At 55.5% G+C, this 26,583-nt stretch overlaps 2 protein-coding genes across 6 annotated transcripts in view; one reads left to right on the forward strand and one right to left on the reverse strand.

Annotated features, from left to right (window-relative positions):
* TMEM63B (transmembrane protein 63B) lies at positions 1 to 25,233 on the reverse strand. 3 transcript variants are annotated; one of them, XM_072832866.1, is made up of 24 exons: positions 25,107 to 25,233; positions 18,018 to 18,200; positions 17,654 to 17,733; positions 17,362 to 17,403; positions 16,316 to 16,406; positions 14,842 to 14,879; positions 13,789 to 13,931; positions 13,628 to 13,679; positions 13,055 to 13,163; positions 12,046 to 12,116; positions 8,650 to 8,730; positions 8,069 to 8,192; positions 7,373 to 7,506; positions 7,089 to 7,226; positions 6,828 to 6,981; positions 5,563 to 5,669; positions 5,230 to 5,316; positions 4,966 to 5,031; positions 3,583 to 3,745; positions 2,909 to 3,014; positions 1,753 to 1,920; positions 1,322 to 1,437; positions 1,060 to 1,140; positions 1 to 803 (listed from the first exon to the last, which is right to left on the reverse strand). In XM_072832866.1, exons 2-24 carry the CDS (start codon positions 18,174 to 18,176, stop codon positions 612 to 614), a joined length of 2,502 nt encoding a protein of 833 aa, XP_072688967.1. In that variant the 5' UTR covers positions 18,177 to 18,200; positions 25,107 to 25,233; the 3' UTR covers positions 1 to 611. The 3 variants fall into 3 exon arrangements, with proteins under 3 accessions (XP_072688967.1, XP_072688966.1, XP_072688969.1); XM_072832865.1 differs by lacking the exon at positions 25,107 to 25,233 and adding an exon at positions 24,286 to 24,418; XM_072832868.1 differs by lacking the exons at positions 17,362 to 17,403; positions 25,107 to 25,233 and adding an exon at positions 24,286 to 24,418.
* MRPL14 (mitochondrial ribosomal protein L14) overlaps positions 23,633 to 26,583 on the forward strand; it is a 14,005-nt gene continuing 11,054 nt past the window's right edge. Inside the window, exon 1 of one of the 3 annotated variants that reach the window (XM_072832869.1) lies at positions 23,633 to 23,806. Coding sequence is in view for 1 of the 3 variants with exons in the window: in XM_072832870.1 (XP_072688971.1) it covers positions 26,159 to 26,195 (37 nt within the window). In the remaining 2 variants the exon portion in view is untranslated. Of the gene's footprint in view, positions 23,807 to 24,524; positions 24,631 to 26,111; positions 26,196 to 26,583 lie in introns of those variants that run through there. The other 2 variants (XM_072832871.1, XM_072832870.1) reach the window with 2 other exon arrangements.

Consider the following 26,583-nt stretch of genomic DNA (forward strand, 5'->3'; position numbering starts at 1 on the left):
TCAGAGCTTTTCTTTTCATTTTTATTTTAAAGGAAAAAAAAAAAAACAGTGCAAAAACCCATTTTCCAGTGTCAGCCATGCCCACCCCCCACCCCTAGGTCACGTCCCTGGCTGGGGGCCTGACTCTTCCCCCCTCCACTCTGCAGCCCCTCCCCTCTCATGCAACCCACAGGGCTGGAGGCTCCACTTCTCTGGAGTGCCAGGACCCAGGGGGCTTGGGGGGAGGGAAGAACTAGGAGGGCAGCCCCTGGTCTGCCTGCCCCACCCAGGTCTCCAGCCATGGCACCAGGTACCCCTCTTGGCTCTCAATAACCCTCTCCTGACCACACTACTCGCGTGGGGGGCACTGATCTGGGGAATCCTGTCCGCACCCCTCTTTGCCCCGGGTCCGGCTCGGGGCTCTCCTCACTGAGGTTGGGGGGGGTCCCTCCCTCCCTCCATGGTGGGGGAGAGTGGTGAAATCCCCAGGTTTAAATACCTTAATGAAAGCAGGGATGGGGGAGGAAGGGGCTTTAGATCTAATAAATTATTAGCGTTTTTTTTTTTTAGTGTCCGTGGGGGGGTGGGTGGGGTGGGGGGCAGGGCGTGGCCTCCAGGGCCCCTCCCTCCCCTTACTGGTGAATCTCATTCTCTATGAGGCTGTCCTCATAAGACTGGAAGTCTGTGTCCGTGAGGCCATCAGGAGGCATCAGCAGCTCCTCATCTTGGGACGAGGACAACGGGGGCTCATCCCCCGAGCTCCCGGGAGCCCCATCCCCATCCCCGTCCACCTCTGAGTCCTGCAGCACCTGAGCGATGTATTTCTGGAGGGCAAAAGGGGTAGAGGGTGAGGAGGGACAGCTGCACCTCATGGGGGGTTCTCAGGGCCTCCAGGGAGCAGGATAGTGATCCCCCCGCCCCAGGAGGGGTGGGCAGCCCCCTCAATGAAGCCAGATCTTTCCCTGGCCCCCTGGGGGCTGGAACAGGCTTGACTTTCTGGAGGACTGATGGGACCCCTGGCTTTGAGTTGAGCCTCGCTGGCAGGCTCCTCCCCACCAGGCCACCAGCCAGTGTACTCACCGCAGATTTCGGGACAGCGGCAGCAGTGGGGGGCCGACCGTTGCTTCTGGGGTCCACGGCATCTGTCTCTGTGTGCTCAATCTTGGGGAGCCCAGAATGAGTCAGGGAGTGGGGAGATGTCCTCACCCTCAGCCACGAGCAGGACCCCGTGCCTTCCTGACACCCTCACTGCCCCTGCCCTCAGCTCCCACCCATCCCCCTGCTCCCCTGTACCCCCTTGAGCTTCTGCCCTCAGCCCTCCCCTGCCCCCCTCGCCCCACACCTTGTAGTTGTGGGCACTGAGGTATTTGAAGTGTCCGAAGCAGACGTGGCAGAGACAGATGACGATGGTGATGACCAGGACCACGAATGTGAACATGGACGTGGGGGCTAGGAACCCTGGGGTGGGGGGGAAAGGATGGGGCTGCTACCTCTCCTCTGGGCACCCCCTCCAGGGGCCCACCACCCCACGTCTGCCACCTTCTGAAAGTACTCTTGCATTCCTCTGTGCTGTGGCCTGACCTGGCTTCTCCTGGGCTCCTCGCCTGTGACCCTTGGGCCATCACGGCCCCTCCCCTGGCTTGCTCTGCCTTGACTCTGGATGGAGCCCCCCCTCCCCCCCCCGCCCACCTCCCCCCCCCCCCCCCCCCGCCCGTCCCTGGTGCTCCGGGAGGTGTGTGTGGATGGCGGGGGGGGAGGGGAGGTGGCCCTCACCCGTGCGCATGGTGGAGAAGAAGAGCAGCCAGAAAAGGCAGAGGATGGGTGCGGCCACCACCTGGTTCACAGCCCCTGAGTGGATCTTCTTGTCCAGCTTGGCCGGCAGGTAGGCGTAGTAGAGATTGTACCTGTCTACCAGGTGCTTCAGCAGCATGTACATGAGCCCTGGGGGAAGCCACATGGGCCCTGACCTCGGAACCCGTGACACCGGACCTGTGTGCCTGTCATGGCTCATCCTAGTCCTTCCAAGACGGCTGGGGGCTGGCTTCCCTCCTCTTGCCCCAGCCCCCAAACAGGACAGAGCCCCAGCCTGTCACAGGATCACACAATGTCAGTTTCCTCAGCTTCCCTACTTCGTTCCGCGGCCCCTCAGTGAAAATCCTATTAGAAGTCTATTCATATGAGTCAACAAGCTTCTCCTCGAAACCCTTGTTTTTTTCTCTACCCTGTCCCTTAACAGATGGGCATAAATTAGGTGGTAAGTTCTGTTTTCCTGGAGGCTTAGGGAATGGGAGCTTCTGAATGAGGACAAGGAGGTTAGTTTGGGAGTTTGGAGCCTTCAGCAACCAGGGAGGGTGGTTAAGGGGTTAGGATGTTATGAGGGGGAAAGCAGAGGGCACCAATGGGGTGACAGGTGCAGGGAAACTTTGCTAAATTTCAGAAGGAAGAAGGGCTTGTTCAAGACGCACAGCTTAGCTACAGTGGGGTATCTCCACGAGTGGCAAGAGCCCAACCCCACCCTGGAATCCAAAGGTCTTTCCTGAGCATATGGGATTGTGTCCAAGTGTACCCGCAGACCTTGTGTAGGTGTGAGTGTGTGTGGGCGTGCGCGAACACCTCTGTGGGTATGTGATGTGTGTCCAAGTGTATCAGTTGAGTGAAGGCACTTGGTGTGGATGAGTATGGCCATGTTGGGGTGACTTTGCCCCACACAACAGCACAACAGCTGGGGCCAACCTGAGCTGAAATGGTTTTCCCCCTCCTCCCCCCAGGCCAGGCCCCAGACTGAGGCAGGGACCGGGCGGGAGGCCCGAGGGGCCGGTCTCCCAGCCGGGGCCCTGTCCACTCAGGGTGGCCTTCCTTACTAGAGTGAGGCAGGTGAGGTCCTGGGTCCCCCCGAGCAGGGCCCAGGTCCCGGCGCGGCGGTGCCTACCGAAGGGCACGATGATGGGGCAGGTGATACTGTAGGTCATGACCACCGTGAAGACGCACATCATCCAGGCGTAGGCTGCGCCAAACTGGAACTCGTAGGCCTGATGCTGGGGGGGAGATGGGCAGGAGGGTGGCTCAGGGAGGGGAGGGACAGACTGGAAGGGCGCAGGGCAGGTGGGAGGGGGCAGGCGCCTACGAATGAAGCCATGGGGGAAAGGAACCCGATATCTAGGGTGGGGCAGGGGAAAGGAGATGGAAAGAGGGGCTGTGGCTGAGATGGGGTTAGGGTGGGTACAGTGACGGGTCATGGGTGAGGGGAAGCTGAGAGATCGGGGGCTGGCAGGTGGGTAGGCCTGGGGATGGGATGCCGAGAGCCTTTGTACGGGGTTAGGGCGCACAGACCCTAGGTCTAGGGACCCGGACCTCCCCCAACTCCCATCAGAACACTAGACTGTCAGGACTGGCAGGGGCCTTCAGGGTTGTCTATATTGATCATCACTGCCCATACGGGAAGGCTGAGGCTCCAGATAGGAAGGGGCTAGCGCAGGGCCACGGAACCGGGTCCCCCAAGTTCCAGCACCCCTGAGTCCCCACACCCTAGCATGGCTGCCGCTGTTCCTGGTTGGGCCCACCAGGGGGCGCTGCGCGGGCCGCGGCGGCCCCAGGCGGCCATACCCGCTTCACGTTGCGCCTCTCGGCGGCAGAGCGCGCCAGGCAGAGCCGGATCATGTACATGAGCAGGCCTGGGATGCGCAGCAGGTCCATGGCGTTGCCGATAAAGGCTGAGGCAATGACGTAGTTCACGAAGAAAGCGCCGTTGTCGGGCAGGAACACGCACCTGCAGGCACCAAGTGCTCCAGCACTGCACCCTTGGGTGACCCAGTGGCTGCCGACCCACTGCCGGCACAGCAGCACACACCTTCACCCTCGACGTGCCTTCCTTCGTGGGGACACCCCAGCTCAGCTCTTAAGCGCCCGTGTCCCAGTCCCCCCAGGGTGTGAGCCCCAGGAGCAGATGTCAGATGTCAACAGACACCTTCAATGCCCTCGGTGTGAGCTGATACAATCTGAGAGTGTGAGCCCAGGAGGGGACTCCTAGAACTTGTACCCTAGGAAGACCCATGGAGAGTGCTCCAGATCCCTAAGGCCACCAGTGTTCAGGGTATGACTGCCTGAGATCCCCACAGACAACCCCCATGAGTCCCTCAAAGACCCCTACGGGTGTGAGCCCTAGGAATACCCAGAAAGTACTCCCTTCGACCTTAAATTCATTCACAGTTACCCTCCAGAATGTGAGCCTCAGACACCTCCAGAACATAAGCCCCACAGACCCTTCTTCAAAGATCTTCAGGGTGGGGAGCCCAAGAATCTTTGTCAATGCCTGTGACCCCCCCAAACGTGAAACTATCATAGATGGCCTAAAGCAAGACCCCTAGAGCTTGTGCCCACATATATAGCCATGGTAAGTGGCCCTCCATCCTCCTGACCCCAAACAGCCTCACTGGGCTTCCCAGGATAGGTACCCCATAAATACCCCAAGTATGAGCCACAGAGTCCCCTGTAAATACTCCAGAGTTGTAAGCCCAAGAGATCCATAGATACTGAAAGGTATCCATGGATATCCATGGGCTCCAGGGACCTTCAGGGATAACCCCCAAGTCACTCCCAAAGTATGACCAAGATCCTATTACAGACACCTATTCAAACCTCTTGGGTGAAACTTGACTCCTAGAGTGAGTCCCAGAGTACAAGCTCTATAGGCTCTCACAGAAATCCCCCAGTGTGGGTCCCAAAGCCCCCAGTGTACCCTGAAGGTGACCTCTAGAGGGGTTCCCAGAGAATGAACCCCAGCACAGACCCCAGGGACACTTCCATGTCCACAACCGAGCACTGTGATGTAATCTTCGGGATGACCCCCACCACACCATGTGAGTACCCCCCTCCCTGCCCCCCGCAGCAGGGTGGGAAGCTTTGCAGCACCCTCCCATGGGGGAAGGCGGTGTCTCAGGCATGCCCACCCGTCTTCTGGTCTCTTTCCCTGGGGCCCAGGTCACTCACTCAAACCGAATAGCTGCCTCAGCCAAGAATTTCTTGTCAAAGAGCCAGCGGAAGAAGAGGTCCAGGCTAGAGAAGAGGAGCGGAGAGATCTGTGTGAGGGCCTGGAATGGCCCAGAACACCAGGGGAGGAGTCGTCTAGTCCATGAGCCTCTGGGGATGCCCCCGCAGACATGGGTCCCCCAGCTATGTAAGGGAAGTGGGAGCTCCCCTTGCTCATCCATCCACCCCCCAACCCCAGCTCCCATCCCATCCTCTGCAACCCACCTGCTCAGTCCCAGCGAGGGCAGAAGCAGCACCATGAAGATGAGGAAGGTGTAGCACTTGTGCATGGTGGTCCTGTTCTCCCCGGAGCTGAGGCAGGGGGCACGGGGCTCAGGTCAGGTGAGCCAGCCCCCCTGCCTGCTCCACCAGCCAGTATGGTGTCCCAGGCTGCTCTGCTGGGATGGGGGCCTCCTGGTGGGAGCATGCTGGCCAGCCTCCCTTCCCTGACAGCTCTGGGACTCCCTGGGGCAGGGAAGCCAAAGGGGCAAGGGCTGCCCAGTAGGGATGACCATATACCTAGGAGGGCCAGCGTGCAGGGCGTGTGAGGCCACTCACCGTGTCCAATGAGCTTCGAAGAAGGCTGAGTAGTAGACAATGGTGGGGAGCAGGGCCGAGAAGCACCACAGCAGCAGGGTGGGGAAGAACTGAGTGATGATGGGATTCTGCAGAGGGGCACAAGGGGACCTATCAGGTGGGGGCCGTCTAGTGGGCCCCAGTCTGACTGGCTTTGCTTACCTGCCCCCTCCCCTGCTAAGCCCAGGCCCCATGGCTCCCAGGGCCCCGTGGCAGAAGTCCAGAACCCGTGCAGGACCGAGGCGAAGGTGGGAGCCGGGGTCATGAGGACCATTGCAGGGTGAGTAACGCTAGTGGTTAGCATTTCCTGAGTACCTCCTAAGTGCCAGGCACAGATCCTGGGCTTTACATGTGTGGATGTCACAACAACGCTATTACCCTCCTTTACAGATGAGCGAACTAAGGCAAAAAGAGATTCAGTAGGTTACCCGGCTCGTAAGCAGTGGGGTGGGGATGTGAACCTGGGCAGACTGGGTCTGATATATTTTGCTCTTATCACTCAGTAATTTTCAAACCGTCTGACTTTGGACCTTGAGGCCCTAAGGAGGTATGCCATGTGCATGGCAGGAGGGGTGAGGGAAGAGCTGGTGTAAGTGACCCTCACTCTACTGCCATCTGAGCAGACTTGCTTTTCCACACAGGGTTTCATGTAAAAGTCTGTTCAATAGGGACGCCTGGGTGACCCAGCGGTTGAGTGCCTCTCTTTGGCCCAGGGCGTGATCCTGGGGTCGCAGAATCGAGTCCTGCATTGGGCTCCCTGCATGGAGCCTGCTTCTCTGCCTGTGTCTCTGCCCCTCTCTCTGTGTCTCTCATGAATAAATAAAATCTTAAAAAAAAAAAAAGTCTGTTCAATAAAGGCATCAGAATCTAAGTTGGGAAGCCAATAATGGAGTCTGAACCTCCATTCTTCTGTCGGGGAGACGGGGTGGGGGGATGAGGAGAAGGGGCTTGTCTGAGGTCACATGGTCAGTTAAAACCGGCCCTGGGCTCTCTCTCTTCCCAGGTGTCTCTCTAGGTGTGTGCAAACCCACGGGTGGTCTTGCTAGAGGGAAGGCAGCACGGAGCTCAAGGGATGTTCATAGGGGGCTCCGCAGCCCATGGTTGTGTGGGAATTCTGGGTGGGGCTGGGCTGGGCTGGGCAGGAGGGCATTCTGGTTTCCCCCTAAAGAGGGATTCGAGGCCTGGCATCTGTATCTCGTGAGCCAGCATGGAGGGGTGGGGTGGGGCGGGATGGGCACGGGCCTCACATTGAGGTACTCCACGGGCTTGGTGACGTTGAACTTGTCCATAGTGGTGATGATGATGGCCGGGGTGGTGAGGAAGAAGAGGAGGATGAAGAGGACAACATTGATGACCAGGCAGCGCAGCCACCAGATGAAGCCTCGGATGGAGAGGTGTTCCCTGGGAAGGCAGGGGAAAGGGACACCTTGGACCCCCCCTCTCCTCCCTGTACCCGCTGAAGCCAGCAGGCCCCATGAAGCCTGCCCCTGCCACCCTGTTGTGCTCACCAGTAGATGTTCTGGGGGTCGGGGGCATAAGATACGGTCCAGTTGGAGATATGCAGGGACTCGCTGCAGGATGAGGAGCGTGGCTCCCCGCGGCAGGTGCAGCCCTGGCACTTACACACATTGAAGTCCTTCAGGATGCTGGGGGATGGGCACTGGTTACTGTGGCACCAGCCGCTGGGGGCCCCCCTGCCAATAGCTGGCCATGAGCGCAAGGACCCAGGACCCCCGGCTGGCTGGTCACCGGGGGGCAAGGACTGGGATGGGCAGGCAGGGCAGGGGCTCACATGGCGGTGATGGTCTCATTGTGGAAGGTGACAAAGGCCATGCCAAGAGGCTTCTCGTTCACCTTCTCCTTCTCCCGCTTGTAGTCCTCCTTCAGTTTCTGTTCCAGCTTTGTATAGTACTCAATGGCCTCCACCTGTCGAGGGCAAGCGAGGCAAGGGCTCTGGGCAGAGAGCCAGGCTGGTCCCCGGTACTACACCGCTTTCAGCTTTCTATGTGTTAACCCTCCTGACAGTCCTAAGGAAGGTACAATTAGCCCTGTCTTAGGAAGAAACTGAGGCACGGAGCAGTCAAGACACTCGCCTAAAGCCACAGAGCTGGCAAATACAGCACAACACTGTTCTCTTGACTGACCTCTTCTGATTTGGGGCTTGAAAACTTGGCCACTGTTGGGATAGGGACAAACCCAATGGGGGAACTGGGGCTTCAAGGGCTGTAGGAACAGCTGGGGGTCTGCTGAGGGAGGTGCTGCACTCTGCTCTCAGTCCTGGCCGCCACCCACCCTGGCATGGCCTTGCCTGCTCTGGGAGTCTGTTTACTTTTGGCTGTTTATCTGCAAGGGCCGTTTGTGTGTGTTCCTGGGGGTCGTGGGACATACACCTGGAGTGTCTGCCTCTACTGTGACCTGTCTTCCCAGGATCTGTCCGACTCCTCCCTATACCCAGCAGGAGCTCTGGCAGCCAGAGATCACCTCATACCTGCTCACAGCCTCGCACCACACAACAGCAGAGGTGGCCACAGGGCTTGGGGTTGATCATGGTGGGGACATTCTCCTTGCTCTGGAGGTTTGTGAAGTAGAGCTTTCCCCGCTCGGCCTTCTTCCTGTGAGAACCAGGCGCCCAGTCACCCGCCGCCCAGCTGGGACTGCGAATGACTGGAAGGAAGGGTCGGAGCTTGGCTCAGGGGTCATCTAGGTCCACTCCCTAAGGACAGGGGGGTGAGCTTGGAATGCATGGTTCAGATATGTCCCCATTCAAGAGTCTTCCCACCCATCCCTTGAGGGCCAAAAATTCTTCCTATGGTTTGACCTAAATTTCTTATACTGTAGCTAGAGAAGGGGATGTCCTCAGATGAGGTGGGGATGGTGGACACCTTGCCTCTTGCAACAAACTCGAATCTCCAGGGCTTGCTCTTCCCAGAGCTGAACTGACAGGCACTCCAGGGGTTGAATTAAAATCACATGCCCTGGGAAAAACCTGGAAGGGGAGCCAGGTGCCTGTGGCAGCCAGGATGCCCTCCACAATAGGCAGGGGTCCCTCCAGTGTCATCCCCCCATTACCTCTCTGCATCGAGGAACATAAGGCGAGCCACATTGTAACACGGGCGAGCTTCAAGAACCGTGCAGTTGGGATAGGCCTCCCTGAAACACAGTCCACCATCATCTTCTGCAGGGACTCTGCCCAACAGCGCCCCCTCCCGACTTGCAGCCGTGACCTCATCACCTTTAAGACCTACATCCCCAATTCAAGCTCCCTCTCTCTGGTCTACAAATATGGGAGTTCCATATGAATAAACCTTTGAAATTCTTCCCCATGTTTATGTGAGTAGCGGGAGGAAATAGGAGGGCACGGGGACTTTGCACACTCCTTAATGACCTGGGATGACTGTATACCTGTGTGGTGCTAGGGAGGCCACGGCTGGGGGCTGATTCCATGTCCAAGCTCTAAACTTCCAATTGAGAGAAACTGTTTCTACTCATGGGTTGTTCTCTTAACCCTGTTTCTAGAATACCTGGTTACAGACCAACACAGCCTTGACCATGAACTGACTACAACTTACCCATAGCCCAGTCTACAGAATGACTCCTGCCCCAAGACTGACCAAAGACTGATCCTGAACCCTGACCTGAAACTGACCCTTTACCTGGATCCAAATCACCCATAACCTAGACCCAAGACTGACCTTCTAACCCTGACCTGAAATTGACCTTAATCTTGCCTTGAAACTGAGCAGAGGGAAACTGTGACTCTCAGTACTGGTACCTGGCAGGACTCGAGAGGTGCTTGTTGATGGAAGGAGCAGTTCCTTTTTACTTTTCATCACACACTGCTCCCTCCCTGCTCTCTAATCTAGACTGAGCCACATATTTTTTTTCTTAAGATTTTATTTATTTATTCATGAGAGACACAGAGAGGCAGAGAGACAGGCAGAGGGAGAAGCAGGCCTCTGCAGGGAGCTTGATGCAGGAAGACCTGAGCTAAAGGCAGATCCTCAACCACTGAGCCACTCAGTTGTCCCTGAGCCTTGTCTTTAAAAAAAAAAAAAACTTTTTAGGGTCACGTGGGTGGCTCAGTTGGTTAAGCATCTGCCTTTGGTTCAGGACATGATGTCAGGGTCCTGGGATTGAGCCTCATGTTGGACTCCCTGGCTTGTGGGGAGTCTGCTTCCCCCTTCTTCCTCCCCCTTCTTTGTTCCCCATCCCCCCAAATGAATAAATAAAATCTTAAAAAAAAAAAACCTTTTAAATAAAGAACCACCAAGTGTCACAGAGGTATAAGATCTAGTTCTAAAGTGGACCATGCAAATCCATGAGAATTTGGAAACTTCAATCTGGGATGGGGTCCTTGAAATGCACTGTAGACCTTTTCCCTGTTGCTGTGTTGTTCCAACTATTTTAGGGTTCTTCTTCAGAAGGGCCTTCAGCCCTGTGGCAGGCTGAGCCCTCATTCTCACCCAACTAATCCCTAACCCTCTAATCCCCACCATGCAGGCTTTCTGATTTTGCATACAGGATCTTCCCTAGTTCTGCTGGGGCAGCCTTCCAATCCAGACAGACCCCCAGACTTGGATCACAAACCCTACTCATACATCACCATACATCAAGCCTGGTCCAACAGCTTAGACACAGTAGGTGCTCAATAAACATGTGCGGAACGAATGGATCAATGAGATGATTGCTCCCTGATACTCAACTCCTTGGGGATATTCTCCAAGCTCCAATTAGGACTATAGTCTCCCCCACTCCTGTTCAAAGGCTGACCACTAATTTTAATCACAGTTTGCTTCCTAAACGAAACCACAGACTGACCCCTGAAACAGAAAGCCTCAACCATGAGCTCCCCACAGGTACCCATCAGGTCTGGTATAAAGTAGGTGTATGACAAATGTGTGCTGAATGGATGCTTGGTTAGCAGGGTTCACTTCCTCATGGCATGCAGGGCCCTGTCAGAGACCCCCTGCCCACCCCAATGTTTCCCCAATGGAAACACACCTCTTCCTGACTCTACTCTGTTTCTCTCACTGCTTTAGTTTTCTTCTTGGCACCTGACCCTGCTTGACATGGTACCTATTACTCATTCATTTGTTTCTTATCTGCCTCGCCCACCAGAATGTGAGCCGATGAGGGCAGAGGCTTTTTCTTTTTTTGTTTACTGCTGTAACCCCAGCTCCGACTCCGGTGTAGGCACATGCCAAGTACTCAGTAAGCATTTGTTATTAAAGGCTTACCAGTACAAGCTGACAACTGATCCCAACAGGACGGTCATATTAAGATGTCGCCTAATTCTGAGCACACACTGTCCTTAATCCTGACCCAGACTGCCCCCTAATGCCGATCACAGCTTGGACTCCAGATAGGATCCCAAGTCATTCTCCTACCGACCGAGGATGATCTAAATTTGATTTCTGTTCTTTAACTTCTATGAGGGTCTGGCCTGTTTCTAATTTGTTAATACTTGGGGTATAGAAGGTGACAATAAATGCATGTGGAACAAATGAGTATCCATTCACTATTGCGGATCACAAACCACTCATTTACCTGCAACAAAGGGATCTGTGATCTGAACCTGACCAGAAACTGACTCTCAAAAAAAAAGAAAAAAAAAAAAAGAAACTGACTCTCGATCCTGTTCTGATCCAGGCCAACTGACAGTGGATCTAGACCTCACTGAGTCCTTGATTCTGACCACCAATGTCCCTTATCAGGGCCACTGGCCAACTCCTAATTCTGGTCACAGACCGACCTCAGACCAAACTCTGATCAGACCTTGCATCAGCTCCTAATGCTAACCGCCACCATGTGAATCCTGTGAGTGCTCAATGATCTTTCATTTATTTCTAGGGTCCCAAGGCTCACCACAGTGACTTAGCCCTAATATTGTTTGAAAAAGTCTGCTGAGTGTGCAGATAAATGTATGACAGGATCCCTAATCCTGTACATGCACTGTTCCAACCACCTGGCACTCCTGGAGATGTATACTCCCCTCTCCACAAAACAACTCCAGAGGTGAAAAGAGCCTCAGGGAACATGTAGCTCAGGTTTTCAGGGCTCCCTCAGGACCCAGTGAAAACCAAGGAGCTCCCCTCTGCCAGTCTGCACACAAACCCCAGCATGTCACATAAAAGTTTGAAACCACACATCTCAAGGGGCCTATGGATCCTGGTCAACAACCCATGACCCAGTTCAAGCCAGGAGGGGAGATGGGCGTGGGAGGGGGTGGATATGACACACACTTTTCTCACTTTGCAAGTATTTCTTGTATTTCCCCTGTTCTTGCAGAGGCCTAACACCCAGCCCAAGTGCCAGAATGCCCTGGACTCATGTTATTCTTCTGTGTTCTCACCTCCACCCCCACTGCAGCCCCAGACCTTGGTGGGAAGGCGTGAGAAGTCTGAGGGGCTGGATAGCAAAGGAGGGCCCTTGGAACCTGGGCTTGGGGTAGGAGTGGCCACTCACTCAAAATGCTTCTTGATCTTTTCTGACTCTGCATATTTGGAGATTCCATTGATGAAGAGGGTCCGCTTCACCTGGGGGTGAGAGGGGAGTGGGTCTGCCTTCCAGAGGAGGAGGCTTGAGAATGCTAGGAGAGTGTGGGGCACAGTGAGTTTAATGGGTGGGAGGAGGCCTTAGGAGTAAGCCAGGTACCAGAGAAAGCAGGGAGAGGAAAAAAACAAAAAACAAAACAGAATAAAAGCAAGCAAGCAAGCAAGCAGGGAAGAGTAGATCTAAATGAAATCAGGCAGCAAGCTTAATCAAAGAGCCATTTGGCCCCTTGATCCCAAAGGGGTCATTGAGGAACAGGGAAGGGGGAACAACTCTCTGATCCTTGGGCCATGAGGACTGGGCACAGTGGCTGGCATGGAGCGAGTGCTCTGTGCCGGGTCGGGAGATGAATGCAGACAGGGCACGTCACTGCCATAGCATCATCACAGCTGTTTCCTGAAGGCCAGGCACAGCATGGGTGCTTCCCACTGACCTTAGGAAGATTTTATTGTCTCATTTTATTTTTATTTTTTTTATTTTTATTTATTTATTTTTTTGTCTCATTTTAAAGATGAGGAAGCCAAGGCTCGGGGAGGCAACTTAACGTGCAGCATAGCATTTTTTTTTTTAAGATTTTATTTATCCACGCGCGCGCGCGCAAGAGAGAGAGAGAGAAAGAGAGAGAGAGAGAGAGGCAGAGACACAGGCAGAGGGAGGAGCAGGCTCCATGCTGGGAACCCAACGTGGGACTCGATCCTGGGTCTCCAGGATCACGCCCTGGACCGAAGGCGGCGCTAAACCACTGAGCCACCCGGGCTGCCCAACAGCATAGGGGGTCTTGAGCTGCCGAGCCAGGCCTGGAACCCAGGTGCGTCCCCCCCCCACCTGCCGTGCTGACACCCCTAGAGGCTGAGGCAAGCAAGGCCCGGAGGGAAGGGAGGAGGCTGGAGGCGGGCTAGACTGGCCCCCCTACTCCACTCACCAGATCGTCCTCCTTGTAGCGCATCTTGGAGGTGTGTCTACGCATGCTGTAGACGGTGAGCAGCAGGTACAGGAAGGCGAAGGAGGTGTGCAGCCATAGCAGGTTGTTCCTGGGTGTGGCACAGGAGTACATGGAGCCACCCTCAGACAACCTGCAACCTCCCAGTGTGAATTCAGCCTGGTACGGGGCCCCTCTCCTGCCACCTGTCTTCTGGGACTGACCCCCTTACAGGGCAGGGCCCATACTCTGTATAGTTGAAGCCCCAAGATTATTTGGCTGCAGTTGAAATGTCCCCAGGAGGTCATCTCTTCCTGCCCTGCCTACAGGCTACACTGCCCCCCAATTATCCTGTCATCTTTCCCTGGCCTGTGGTCACACGGCTGCTTCTTTACCTGGGCATCCCCAGGCACACCCAGCAGACATCCACCTCCTCTGTCTCTAATCCAAGCCCTCAGGGCCCCACAGTCACCTCTGCAACCTCAGCCACCTCTCCCCCAGCACTCCCCTTGCATCCGTATTATGGCTGGACTATGGCGCAGACCCTGACCTCACCAACCGGCTTCCCAACCTTACCCTGATTTCAGGTTGGCAATGGTGGTTCTCCCGAAGCTGTAGGCATTGTTCTCTGGGGAGGGCAGGAAGAAGGGGAGGGAGAGGACGACACTGGGGTCAGGGCACGTGTCCTCCTGCCTCTTCTCCCCTGCCCCGCCCTCCCCATCCTGGCCCTCACTGACCCAGCAGGTCCCCTGAGAAGTTGACAGGCAGCACGATGCCCACAGAGAGGACACCCACGACGACCAGCAGCCCGATGATGTGCCGCTGGAAGGACAGGTAGTGCACAGCATCGCCCCCACATTTGTCCCGGATCTCATCGTCCCTGCAGGCACGAGGCAGCAGAGGAGCCAGGTGAGGACCCAGGCAGCAGAGGGACCAGGGTTTGCCTGCCTTGCCCGCCCCCACCCCATAGCCACCCTAGCCCCTGCCAGTCTGGCAGCAGTATGGGGGTACAGTGGGTCTCTGGGCCCCCTTTCTGGGAGGGGAGGGATGAGAAAGGGAGAGGGAAGGCGAGGGAAAGGAGGAGAGAGAGAGAGGAAGGGAACAGGGGCAAAAGGGAAGACTGCAGAGAGATGAAGAAAGTGTGAGAAAGGTTGAGAAGAGAGGATATGGAAAAGAAGGGTGAAGAGGAAGAAAGGCAGGTTGATGGGGGAGGGAGGACCGTGGTTGGGGACGCAGTGGTGCCTTATGGGTGCTGAGAAGCGCATACATGGTGCACCTGGGCAGGGGCCCCAGGGGCTGGGGTGAGGGCAGTGGCAGTGCTGACCTGTCCGGGCTTCCTGCCTCTCTCAGCGCTCACTGCCTGCCTGCTGCACTCTGGCTCGATCTCCTGACTTCTGCCTGCTGGATACTGGCTCCTGCCTGTGGCTGGCTGGCTGCTCCCAGCTTGCCTGCTGCCCCCACCCGCTGGCTGCACCCAGGCTCTGAGGTGGGGGGCTCCAGCCTCTGCCCTCATGGGGTGGCAGGGGCGTGGAGAGCCGAGGGCAGAGCGGGCCCGCCAGGCAGGGGGCAGCAACACAGGAGACTGTGGGGTAAAGTGAGGCCAGCTCGGGGGGGAAAAACAGAGGCCAGGACTCCAGGGCCTGGCCTCTTGGAGGAGGGAGGAGGGTGCTGGGCTGGCTAGGAGCGCTAAGGCCTTCATAGCTGCTGGCCTCTGGATTTTGTAGGGAAATGACAGGTTCTGAAGTTTCTCTGTTTTCTCTTTCCTTAGAGTCTGAAGACTGTTCACTTACTTTATCCTGAAGATGGCTGTCAGCCAGGAACAGAAACCCTGGAGGGACAGAGGGCTATCAGGTGGAGTTCTTACCCCACCAACCCAAACCTTCCCCCCCCCCCCTTGAATCCCACCCATCCCTTCCTCACGATCACCTCCAGGTTGGGGCCCATCTTGGCATAACTTCCACAACCCCCCAAAGAAAGTAGCTCATTCCAGAGGGGTAGAGGGAAAGTGCTAGCCCTCAAAGGAGAAAAGGACTAAGGCCAAACTGGCCTATCTGTGGATGCTCATGCTCAAAGCTGCAGGTCCCTGCAAAGAGCCAATGGGGCAGTGAAACCAGAGGAAAGCTTGAAGCCTTGTGGGTCAGGGTAAGGATGGGTGGGATTCAGGTTTCTAGGACGGGCAGTGGGGACCTCCAGACCTGTAGCTAACAAGAAGAATTTGCCAACAGCAGAGAGCAGGCCAAGCTGCCTGAGTTCCTGCCACCTTTCTTCTAGTACACACCAGAGGGACCAGACCCCCAGTCCCCTTGAGCTGCAATCTCCTATCCTCAAGACCCCAGGCCTGACTTCAGACAGAGACCCCACTGAGAGCAAGGTGGAAATATATGGGGGAGGGGTAGGCAGAGAGAATCCTCCTCCACCTTCCTTCCAGGAGAAGGTCTAGGCTTAACACAGAATTGGGGAGAGAGGTGCTTTCCAGGTAAGATGCAGGACTGCTACCTGTTGCCAACATCACCTGAGTCTGGGGAACCATCTGGACACCTCTGGTGGGCAGAAGTGATACCTTTGCTTTGCTACTTACCAGTATGAGTCCAACTCAGGAAGCTGACAGGCTTCTTCAACTATGGCTCCTATAAGAACTGCTGTCCCCAGGGCCCCCAGCCCAAGTTGGACTGATGGGGCCATCTCAGGGCCTAAAGATTAGAGTTCTGTCCAGGACCCTGATCCTGACAGGATGACAGGGGCCAGGGAGGTAATGCCAGAGTACTGGGTCTGACATGAATGAGGGTCTGGGCACTGCTGTGAACCACCAAGTACATGCCTTGTCTACAGGGGCCTCTGGCACTCAGCTCCCCTCTACAACTGGCCCCACCCAGCTAGGACTACCAGCTTGCAATCTCTGAGCAACAAAACGAATTCTAGGTTTTGCTACTTGGGCCAGAAAGGCCTGTTAGTACTTCTAAAACCCTGTCTAAGGGAAAGAGGGTCCTTGGGATTAACTGTGGAGACAGGCACAGAGTTCCACGTGGGACAGAGTTTGGGTTTCATGATGTTAGGTTGGTGCTAGCTTGGAGGTTAGAATGGAATACAGACCATCCAAGTTTGGGTGGTCATCTTGTGGCTCTTAGACAAGCATTGCCCTTTGCTGAGGAGGTCACATTCCATAGGTCCTGACTCTGTATCACTGGAGGTTAAGGCTGCTGAGCCTCCTGCCCTGGAGGAGGAGTGGGTGGGTAACAAGTCTGCAGGAGGCAGGAGGGCACTCACATTGTCTCTTTGGTCAAAGTCGACGGAGCTGGAGACAGACGTGAGACGCTCATACCGGTCATGACTGTCCCCGTGCATAGCTGAAGCCACACTGGAGGTGGGGGAGGTGAGAAATCAGAGAGCTTGGTGAGTCTGAGCTCTTGGGGAGCAGGTCTGAAGTGAGGGGCTCCCACTCCAGAGCTCCAGGGACTAGACAAGGCACAGAAAGCGCAGAGGCTGAAGCGGGGAGGAATGATTGCCTTCTCCCTGCCTCTTTCCTTCAGGGGACCTGGGGTGAACCAGTGCAGGTCAGAGAGTGAGGGGAGGAGGGTGTCTTCATCATCACCCCCTGGAGGTTGAACTAAGAATAGGAGCAGGGCCTGCAGTTCTGGAGCTGACCAGCAGGGGACGGGAGAGGAGGGCAAGAGAGCCAATATTATAAGCACAGGGCAATGGGGTGCTGAAGTAAAGGATGGATTAGGAGAGCCCTGGTAGGGCTTGTGGGTATTGGGGGCTGGGTGATGTCTCTCAGGGGAGTCCCTACCCTCCCTCTGCCCTGACCCCAGCAGCTGCTGCAACTCCAGCGCCAGTCCTAGAGACAAGAGACCATGATGTGACACAGAAGGCCAGACTCGGGGCTCCTTGGGAAGCCCCCCTCCCAGGCCTCCAGAAGGGGTGAGCAGGGAACCCTGAAATACGAAGAACTAGTTGTTAGGGGATGGCAAGCCACTGGTGACACCCAATCTTGTCTCTGTGACCAACAAGTGAGTGTTCTATAAGTGTCCAGGAGGACAGTCCCTCCTGCCCAGCTACCCAGAGAGCAGGGCATGTGAGGAGGGGCTTCTCCCATGCTTAAAGCCAGAGGGAGAGATGGGGGAGTGAGGCAGAGACAAGTTGGGGAGCCCCTGCTCTGCGAAGCACACCGCCTGCGTTAATCCGAAACATGAGCCTGCAGAGGAGAAAACTGCAAAGAGAAACCAGTAACTTGGCAGGAAGAGAAGAGAAGCATGAGAGAAGAAAAGGGAAAGCTGGTTTAGTGGGGATGAGGGGGCAGGTGCCCCACATACTATTCTTGTTCCACTCGCTCCCTCTCCTGCTGCCGCCGACGCCTGGGGACAGAGAACAGACAGGGTTAACAGGGGTGGGGGAGGGTCCCTGCAGATTGGCAAATGACAGAGGCCCAACAGTAGGCCTTCATGTTCCCTCATGTCTGCTCTGGGACTGGTCCCTCTTCATCCCCCCAATAAAGGGGGATGAGAGAGGGCTGGTTCTTTCCTATCCCCGAGGAATGAGTGTGTGTGTGAGTGTGTATGTGAGTGAATGAGTGTGTAGGGCTAAGGGAGAATCCCAAAGTCTTACCTGTCAGCATCTGTCACCAAGGCCAGCCGCCCATAGTCCCAAGCCACTTTCCGGAGGATGGAGAACAGGAACAGCAGTGCCTGAGGGCAGAGAGAACAGTTGGCAGGTAGACAGACTGTCCGCCCAGCAGACTATCCAGGAGGGCAGTGGTAGAGGGGCTAGGATCTTGTCTTACAAAGGGATGACCCTGGCTTGGGTGAATGATCAGAGGCCAGGCTTTTTGGTCTGGGTGATATGGACCCCTCCTGCAGTTAAGCCCCAGGGAGTGAGGGTCAGGTGGAAGAGTGGTTAGAGCTGCAGGTGTTAGCTAGCTGCGTAGAGGGTGCAGATGCTAAGTGAGGGGTGATGGTGTGTGGGCACTCACAAGGAAGCACATGAAGTCAAGAGCCAGCACGGTGGGGACACCCCCGAAGGGCAGGCCCTGCAGGACGGTGCTGCGGATTCGGGCACTGTAGCAGTAGTCCTTGGGGTTACTGTTGTTGAGGGCCGTGGTGCCCAGAGTGGCCAGAAGGAAGGGCAGCATGGCTGCTACTGCCGCATGGTCCTCCTGGGCAGAGAGCGCAGTGGTCAGCTGGGCTGGTCCCCTCTTCCCTTCATGGCTCCCATCATGAGCATGAGGCGAAGGAGTGAGGGCAGATCACCCGGCAAGCCTGGGTGGGTGGAAGCACTGGCTTCTAGAGATAAGGGCCTGGGGAGGGGAGGGGTGAGTCACATGGATTTACCTTCATTGGCTGTAAGGCTGAGACCCCACCCTGGGTCTGGGGAACTCAGCCCAGATCTGGACTGGGGAGACTGGTTTTTCTAAGCTGGAAGTTGTGAGTCTCTAATGTCTACCTCCCACCACCTCCATACCACACACACACACACACACACACACACACACACACACTTTCATGCTTGCTTTTTCTTTCTCTCCCTCTCTCTCTGTGTCCCTGTCTCTGGCAACTGAGTATGAGGGAAGATGGGGAGAGGTCTTAGGCCTAAGGATTCAAGGCTAAGAGGTGGGGTCTAGAGGCCAGGGGAGGATGAGTCAGGAGCCAGCTAGCTCATCCTGATCTTCTCTTCCTACCTCTATTAGAAAAATGGCATGCTTTCATTTGCTTAGTTTTCAACTCTGTTAATCACTTTCTCAATAAAATTAGCTTCTAAAAAAAAAAAAAAAAGAAAAGAAAAAAAAAAAAAAAGAGAGATTCAGCTTCAGAGCTGGCCCTCTGTGCTCAGGGTAAGGACCTGAGCACAGAGGGGTCAGAATGGGAAGTCAGTTAAAAAGTACACTTCTGGGTTTGTTACCTGCCTGGTCTCAGCTACTCCTGCCTACTCTCATTGCTTTTCTTCTGCCTTGGAAGCAGCTACACCCTCCTCCCCCCTCCAGCTTCCTCACCTCTCCAATTATCTCAGCACAGGGGTCACCTGAGTGGCATGAGGACTACAACTCCCAGAGTGCCCTGCTCCTGCCTCCGGAGCAGGGCAGGCTGGGAATGCCGTGCCCTCCAGAGAGCTTTTCCATTGGCAAAAGAAGAGGGAGTAGGCGGGGGCCTCTTAGCCTGCCCCAGCCCTGGACTGCCAGGGGAGTAGCCTCCTGCCCCGACCCCAGCGCTGCCCAGGCGGTCCAGCCCTACAGTCTGGGTGGCTGGGGCGGGGAGGAGGAGGAGGTAAGGGGCAGCCAGCCCAGATACCTGGATTCTGGAAGTGCCTGGGGACAAAGCCTAGCAGGGCTCTGGGGAGGCTCCCAGGGTGGAGGAGACACATGGCCGAGGCGCTGCTGCCCCACCCGCGTCCTACTGGGGGGCCCCTGGGGGCCCCTTCTGCCGACTACACTGAAACTCTGCCTTGAGGCGGGGGTTCCCCAGGGAAGAGAGGAAACCAGACAAAGAGAGAGAACAACAAACCTAGAATCGGTGACTGTAACTCTGGAAGCAAAGCAACCTCCAGCCCCCTGGGGAGACTCAGAGGGTTTCTCCTGCCCACCCGATGCCTGCTTTTCCCCAGCCTCTTCCTAACACTTCAATTACAGGGCAAGAGACACCAGCTCTCAGATGGATGGGGGAAGCTCTGGTTATGTTTCACTTGGTCCCAAGGAGTCTCTGAAAAACCTGTGTTAGGAAGGCTAAGGTAGTAACTGCCCGGTGTGTTATGCCTGCCTCTTCTCTTCCAGGCCACATTGCCTTAAAAAAAAAAAAATCCCAGGGGCGCCTGGTTGGGTCAGTCAGTTAGGCATCTGCCTTCAGCTCAAGTCACGATCCCAGGGTCCTGGCTCTCTGCTCAGTGGGGAGCCTGCTTCCTCCTCTCCTGTGTGCTCGCCTGTACTCTCTCTCAAACAAATTTTTTTTCTTTTTTAAGATTTTATTTATTCATGAGAGATACACAGAGAGAGAGGCAAAGACACAGGCAGAGGGAGAAACAGGCTCCATGCGAGGAGCCCGATGTGGGACTTGATCCCGGGACTCCAGGATTATGCCCTGAGCCGAAGACAGATGCTTAACTGTGGAGCCACCCAGGCGTCTCTCAAATAAACAAAATCTTAAAAAAAATTCCAAAACCAAAAACCCCATTAATTTAGTGATTGCAACAGGCACCATTTATTGAGAGCCCACTGTTTCAAGAATAACACATACATAATTTCACTTAATCCTTAACAGTCTTGAGTTGGATATTATTGCCATTTTAAGATGAGGGTACAGGGGCTCAGAGAGGTTAAGTAACTTTCCTTAAGTCACACTGCTAATAAAATGATGGTGTTCAAACCTAGGTCAACCTCTTTTTAAAGCTAGAACACAGTTCAGGGCACCATGCTTTTCTCATGTGCCTAGAACAGTACTCTGTAGAACATGAAACCTTCATAAAAGCTCATTAAATGTTCCCTGGCTAGAAAACACCAGAGCACTGTGGGAATGTGTATGCTTAGGTGTGTAGATGTGTGCTGATGTGTCTATTTGTGTGTGTGTTGGGGGGAGACAGGAGACTGGTCTCTAAGTTGAGGTGTGTGTGTGGGTGTGCCTGGGAGGCTGGGTATGTAAACAAAAGGTGCATAGAACCCTGGGGCACCAGAGTTAAAGGTAGCTAGGGTCTCTGGTATTTGGGGGCCCTCTGCATTAGCGCCTCCCTCGTCAACTCCCAACTCCAGTGTACTCCAGCAATAAAGACAGTCCATTCCTACTTTTTGCCTGTCTTCCTAATTCCAAGGCTCCACCTGATGAGAATGCGATGGGTATTAACCCCTGAAGCGTCCCCCTCCCAGTCCTCTCCACACCAAAGGAAGGTGGAACATTCTGGGAGCTTCTATATTAAGGAGACCCCATAGGATGGGTGAAGGTCCAGGTAGATGCTTAGTAACTGAAATTATTGTGCCCATCTGCTGCCTCCCTCTTCACAGTCACAAAACACTCTTCCCTCCACAAGTGCATTGATCTTATTCTCCCCAACCCCGGCCCCTCTACACCAATAACCCAGGAAGGCAGGGCACACTTGCAGGATCAGATCACTGTCCCCACTTTACAGGGGAGGAAGTAGGGACCCAGGGAGGAGAAGCAACTCACTGAGAGGTCACAGGGCAGGTAAAGGGTGGAGCCAGGGCTGGTGGCTCTTCAGGCTGACTGGGTTACTCTGAGCTCCAAATTGTGAGGGCGGGGTTGCTGGGCTGAACTTCACCTAGGGCAGCTGTTCAAAGCTTTTCAGTGAGAGCAGCTGGGAGGAGGGAAGAGACTGAGGCAGAATATTTGCGGGGAGGTGTTGGGGCGGGGGCAGTTCATCCACTCAGCCAGCTGTATCCTGGAATTTCTCTAGTCCTGGAATTTAGCTAGCAGTGTGTGGAGGGTGGCAGAGGACTTTATTTCCAGCTATCTAAAGGTTGTTATTTTACCATTAAGAAGTGTGTGTGTGGTGAGGGTGGGGGGAGATTTCATTTAGGGCCTGGGCTCATAGGAAGGCAGTGAGGTCTGTAGGGAGGAGGTGATGATGGAGGCCAGCTCTGCTACTATGTAACCTGGGCCTCAGTCTTCCAAACTGTAGCAAAGAAGTATTAATATCCTTGTTCCACCCCTCCCAACTTCACTGGCCTGGCAAAAAAGTATCCACAAATGAGAATAAAGGTAGTAGGAAAAGAATGCATTTAAAAAGTATCCACAAGTGAAAATAAATATAGTAGGAAAAGAATGCATTTATCAAATACTTGTTTTACTCTGATTTTGTGCCAGGCACAGTTCTAAGCGCTTTACACATGTCAACTCATTTCCTCGCCATCAGGATCCTGAGAAGAAACTGAGGTACAGAGAGGGTACATAACTTGCCCAACATCACACAGCCTGTCTGTCGGAGATCCAGATATAGACTCAGGTAACTTGGTTTAAGTATATGCTCTTGACCACTGCATTTTGCTGCCCCGCCAACAGAGTAGCTGCTTCCACCAGGGGCCTGGGGGGTGTCAGCTATGGCTCTGGAGAAATGCCACACCCTATTTCTGTTTGTCTTCCTTCTTGCCTGTAGCTGCCAGACCCTCCACTCAGACCCTGTGGTTGTGATTTCAGGTTTCGAGAGAGGGGCAGATGACAGGCAACAGGGCCTGGTGGTTAAGAGTTCAGTCTCTAGGATGAGACAGATCTGGCTACTGACCTGGGCAAATTTACTTCACCACCCTGGGCCTCAGTTCTTTCATCTGAAAAATGGGAATAATTCAGTAGTGTGGTTGTTTTGAGAACGAAATAAGATGATTTATGTAAAACTCTTAATACAATTCAAGTCACGTGATGGATTCTAAAAAAATAGCTACTGTTATTAATAAAGTGTGGCTTTAAAGGGTTGGTTTAGTGGAGAAAAATTGGTCAAAATCAAAATAAAGGAAAACAGACTTTAATATAATAGAGCCTCTCACTCAGGATGGGTTTCTTGTTTAGACCCAGGGGCTCATATGGCATTTGGGACCCAGCCTCTAAGTGGCAGGGTGTGTTTCCAAACTCTTCAAACATACCCAATCCATCTGTAGCAGGTTGGAAAGGTTGGGGGAGCATAGGAGGGTGATGCTATGCTAGGATGGGTCAGAAGTTCAGAGAAGAGAACCTGTTATTGATCAACAACCAGGCAGGGTGCCAGACTCTTTACCTGCGTTATCTAGTTGATCCCCATGACAAATCATGTAAGGAGGTGGTAGTAAACACACTTTTATATTAAAACTAAGGTTCAGACAGGTTAAGTAATTTGTCAAGGTCACACAGCTAAAGAATGGCAGAGCTGGAATTTGAACTGAGGTCTCTAAGACTCTGTTACAATTGGAGAGAACTTGTAGAATGTCCAAAAGGGGGTTAGCTACCCTAGCTACCTTTAGCCACCCACCACTGGCCTTCTGCCTTGCTACATCCCTACCCACCCACCTACCCACAGGTCAAGCCTGAGTTGGGTGAGCCAGCAGCAGGCCCCAGCATGTGCCACCTGGAGCAAGCCAGGGCCTGGACCCTCTGGTGCCCTGGAGGACAGTCATGCTGCCAGCACATCAGGGCTGGAAGCCTGGTAGACACTCCCACTCCTCTCCTCACATGCACCTGCGAGGCAAGACTAAGGGTCCGACCTCAAGAGGGGCTGTGCACAACCTCATTCTTCCTGGGCAGACCCAGGGAAAGGCGAGAGGATGGTACTGGGTAGAGAAGCCAGGGCTCTCCTGCCCCCCAGGGAAGTGGAGTGCTGAGCCAACAGACCTCCCCCCAGGGGACCCTGGCAGGTGGCAGGCACAGAGCCCCAAGGGCAGGCAGCCCCTCTGACCTCTCCTCTCCAGTTCCCAAGTGTCCTTCTCTTCTGAAGAACAAGGCACCAAATCTTTGGGACTGTCCTCCCTAGACGGTCAGGAAGGCCAGGAGGGACAAAGCGCGCCCCCTCCCCCCAACAGGGCCTTTGCCCCACTCCTGGTTCCGCGTCTGAATCCTTTCCCCACCGCACCCTCCAACGCAGGCCCGGGCGGCTCATGAATGAACTGCACTGTGTGGGGCGCAAGGAGAGGACACGCTCACGGGGCCAGTCGCCTCCCCGGCCCGCGACCAGTCCCCAGACGGGCTGGGGGCAGCGAGCGGCCGGCCTCATGCCAGCACCCGCAGACCCTGCCCTTGCACGGGCCGAACCGCTGCCCCGGGCCGGCTTCTGGGGTACTCAGCCCCAGGAACAGGAGAGAAGGTAAAAGAGACCGAGGGCGCTGGACTTGGCGACCCTGGGATCCAAAACTCGGGGGCGGGGGCGGCAGGTTCCCCCAGCGGCAGCGGGCTGGTGGGGGCGCAGCTGGAACCCTGGAGGGGCGCGCGGGGGACGCGCACCTGGACTGGGCAGGTGGGAGAAGGGAGGCGCTAGGGGGCCGGGGCCGGGGCCGGGGGCGGGGGGGGGCGGGGGTCCCACCCCTCGGGGTCTCCCCAGGGGTGGGGACAGACGGCGGCGCACATCTGGACCCTCGGCGGGGCTCGGAGGACTCGTGTTTGGCTCAGGATGGCGCGGGGTTGGGGGCAGCGCGCGGCACCACTGGGTCCCGCGGGCCCGGGCACCTCTGGGTCCCGCAAGGAGGCTGAAGGGAGGGGACACGCAGCTGAGTCCGGGGTTTTCTTTGGGTGGCGGTAGGATCCTCAAAGAAAAGAGAAGGGGTTGGGGAAGGGTCGCGTACTTACCCCCAGGCGCAGACTCGGCTCCGGCTCGGAGCCCCGGGCTGGGGCGGGGCGGGGCTGGGGGAGGGGGAGGGGGAGTCGCTGGGCGGCTCGAGCTCCGGGCTCCTGCGGCGGCCGCGGCAGTGTCTGGGGGAGGGGGAACGGGAGGAGGGAGGGGGACGAGGAGGGGGCGGGGCCGCGGACGCCCCGCCCCCCACGCCAGCACACGCAAGGCGCGCGCGCACGCTCAGACGCCGCTCGCCCGGCCGGGTCGGGCGCGCAGGCGCAGTGTCGCGGCCGCGCCGCGGGGGGAGAAGGCGGCGCTGGGCCGGGGAGGCCGCGGCGGGCCGTTCCGGGGCGGCGAGAGCGGTACGGCGGGGTGGCGGTGGGGAGTGGGCACTAAGCTCCGAACTTCTCCTCCGCTCTCTTTCCTCCCCGCAGCAGGGAAGGCGCGCCCCCTCTCCCCCGGGGCTGGGTGGGAGGTTAGTGGGCCCCGCGGGGGCGGAGGGGCAGGGGAGGGGTCGCGCTGAGCCGGGGCGCCCCGTGACCCCGGTGACCCCGGCCTGACCCCGACCCCGCGGGGCCGGCCGCCTGCGCTCGCCCGCCTTCTAGGGGTGGGGGGCCGTGCTGGGAGGGGGGCTGCGCTGCAGCCTTGACCCGCGGCCTCAGCCGGTCGCTGTGCGGCGCGCGGCTCCTCGAGTTTGTCTGCTTCTCTCCGCTTCCCTCCCTCCCCTCCCCTCCCTCCCCTCCCTCCCCTTCCTCCCCTCCCTCCCCTCCCCTCCCCCCCTTCCTCCCCTCCCCTCCCCTCCCTCCCCTCCCCGTCTTCCGACGACTTTGGGACTCGCCTGCCAGGCGCTTCTGTGGTGTGGAGAGCCAGTCCGCTGCTTTCACTGTCGAGCGGATGCGTGGCTCCCCCGGCTCCAGGGGCTTCCCTGGTTTCTCATTTCACCAGAGGCTGCATCAGCCTGGGACTAAGCCTGAAAAGATGGAGAGAGGGGAAGGGAGAGGGAGGGACAGGCTTGTGTGTGCCTGTGGCACCCACGCAGAGATCGCAGAGGCACGCAGAGCACCACCCTGTGCACTGAATTTGGGGAAGGCTCTTTTCCTCCGGGCGTGAAGGGGGTCGGTCTGGGGACAAAGAGCAAGTCTTGCTTTCCAGAGTGGGCAGTCAGTGAACTTTGCCGTCCTAAGAGATTGGACTGAATTTACAAACAGGGTAACAGAAGGGCATGTGATGGAGTCCCGTTGGGTGACTTGGAAAAAGCTGGGAGATTAGGAGCTACTTACACCCCGGCTCGGCTCGGCTGCTGGACGGAGGAGGAAGGGCATTGCCCACCTGGCTGTGTCTGGTTCTCGTGATTGGTCGTTTTTCTCTGCTGGCCGCTGGCTTTTTGAAGGGTTCCTTCAAACTGCTTGTGGAATGCCCCTGGGGGGTGTGACTTGTTGCAGTTCAAACTGAACTCCCATTCAAACTAAGTCCCATTGGTTAGCTGGGATCCAGTTTAGTGCATCATGGCCATCATTAAAAAAGAAAAAAAAAAAAAAAAGAAGAAGAAGAAAAAGAAGAAGAGATCACTGTGCATCGTACCTAGACCAAGTATTATTTCTTGATGCTTGCTTCAGGTGCACATACGGATGTGAATGTGTTAGGTGTTATACCCTGTGTGCTTTTTGTGTGTCACGGAAAACTTCAAAATGTATTGATCTTCTGTATCCTCCTGTTTGCTTTCTTGCCTTCCTCAGTCTGAATGTTCAGTCATTTAAACTGTACACGAGGATTCAGCACCCTGGGAACATACCGTAAAGAATAGAGTGTGTCTCTATTTTTTTTTTTTTTTTTTTTAGGGAGATAACTGTCCAGGAAGAAAGACTGTTTACTCTTCATTCATGGAAGTTAATGCAATTTAAGAACAATCATTTTGTCAAGATAGGAGGTGGGTTGGCTTACTTGGGAAGGGTAGAAAGGAGTGTGGGGTGAAACTGTCTTTGGTAGACTTCCTGGTGGGAAGGGTCATTGTAGATTTGAATTCTGCAAGTTGTTTTGGGTAGGAGCAAGCAGTTTAGATGACAAGGAATCTACTCTTTTTTTGTTTTTGTTTTTATTTTTCTTGGATGGAATTGTCCATTCAAGCCTTAGAGCTTCTTGGAGGCATATTTCCTATGGAGCTTCTTGCTTATTGTGTTGATTTTGTGGTTGTAAAGCTGGTGTGATCCATTGCCAATAGCACTTGTAATGGAAGTGGATCTCTGAGGATCACTGCAAGGTATTTCTTATGTATCACTATTTTTTAATCTGAACATGTGGGGGATTCCTGGTCTATT

This window comes from Canis lupus, chromosome 7, assembly GCF_048164855.1.
Source record: "Canis lupus baileyi chromosome 7, mCanLup2.hap1, whole genome shotgun sequence".
NCBI classification, from domain to species: domain Eukaryota; kingdom Metazoa; phylum Chordata; class Mammalia; order Carnivora; family Canidae; genus Canis; species Canis lupus.

Coding starts and splice junctions, on each gene's coding strand:
- TMEM63B (XM_072832866.1), bottom strand. CDS start 18,176: ATGCTGCCCTTCCTTCTGGCCACTCTGGGCACCACGGCCCTCAACAAC. Junction 14,880..16,315: donor ACTTTGACCAAAGAGACAAT/GTGAGTGCCCTC, acceptor CTGTCCCTCCAG/GGTTTCTGTTCCTGGCTGAC. Junction 7,227..7,372: donor AATGAGACCATCACCGCCAT/GTGAGCCCCTGC, acceptor CCCATCCCCCAG/CATCCTGAAGGACTTCAATG.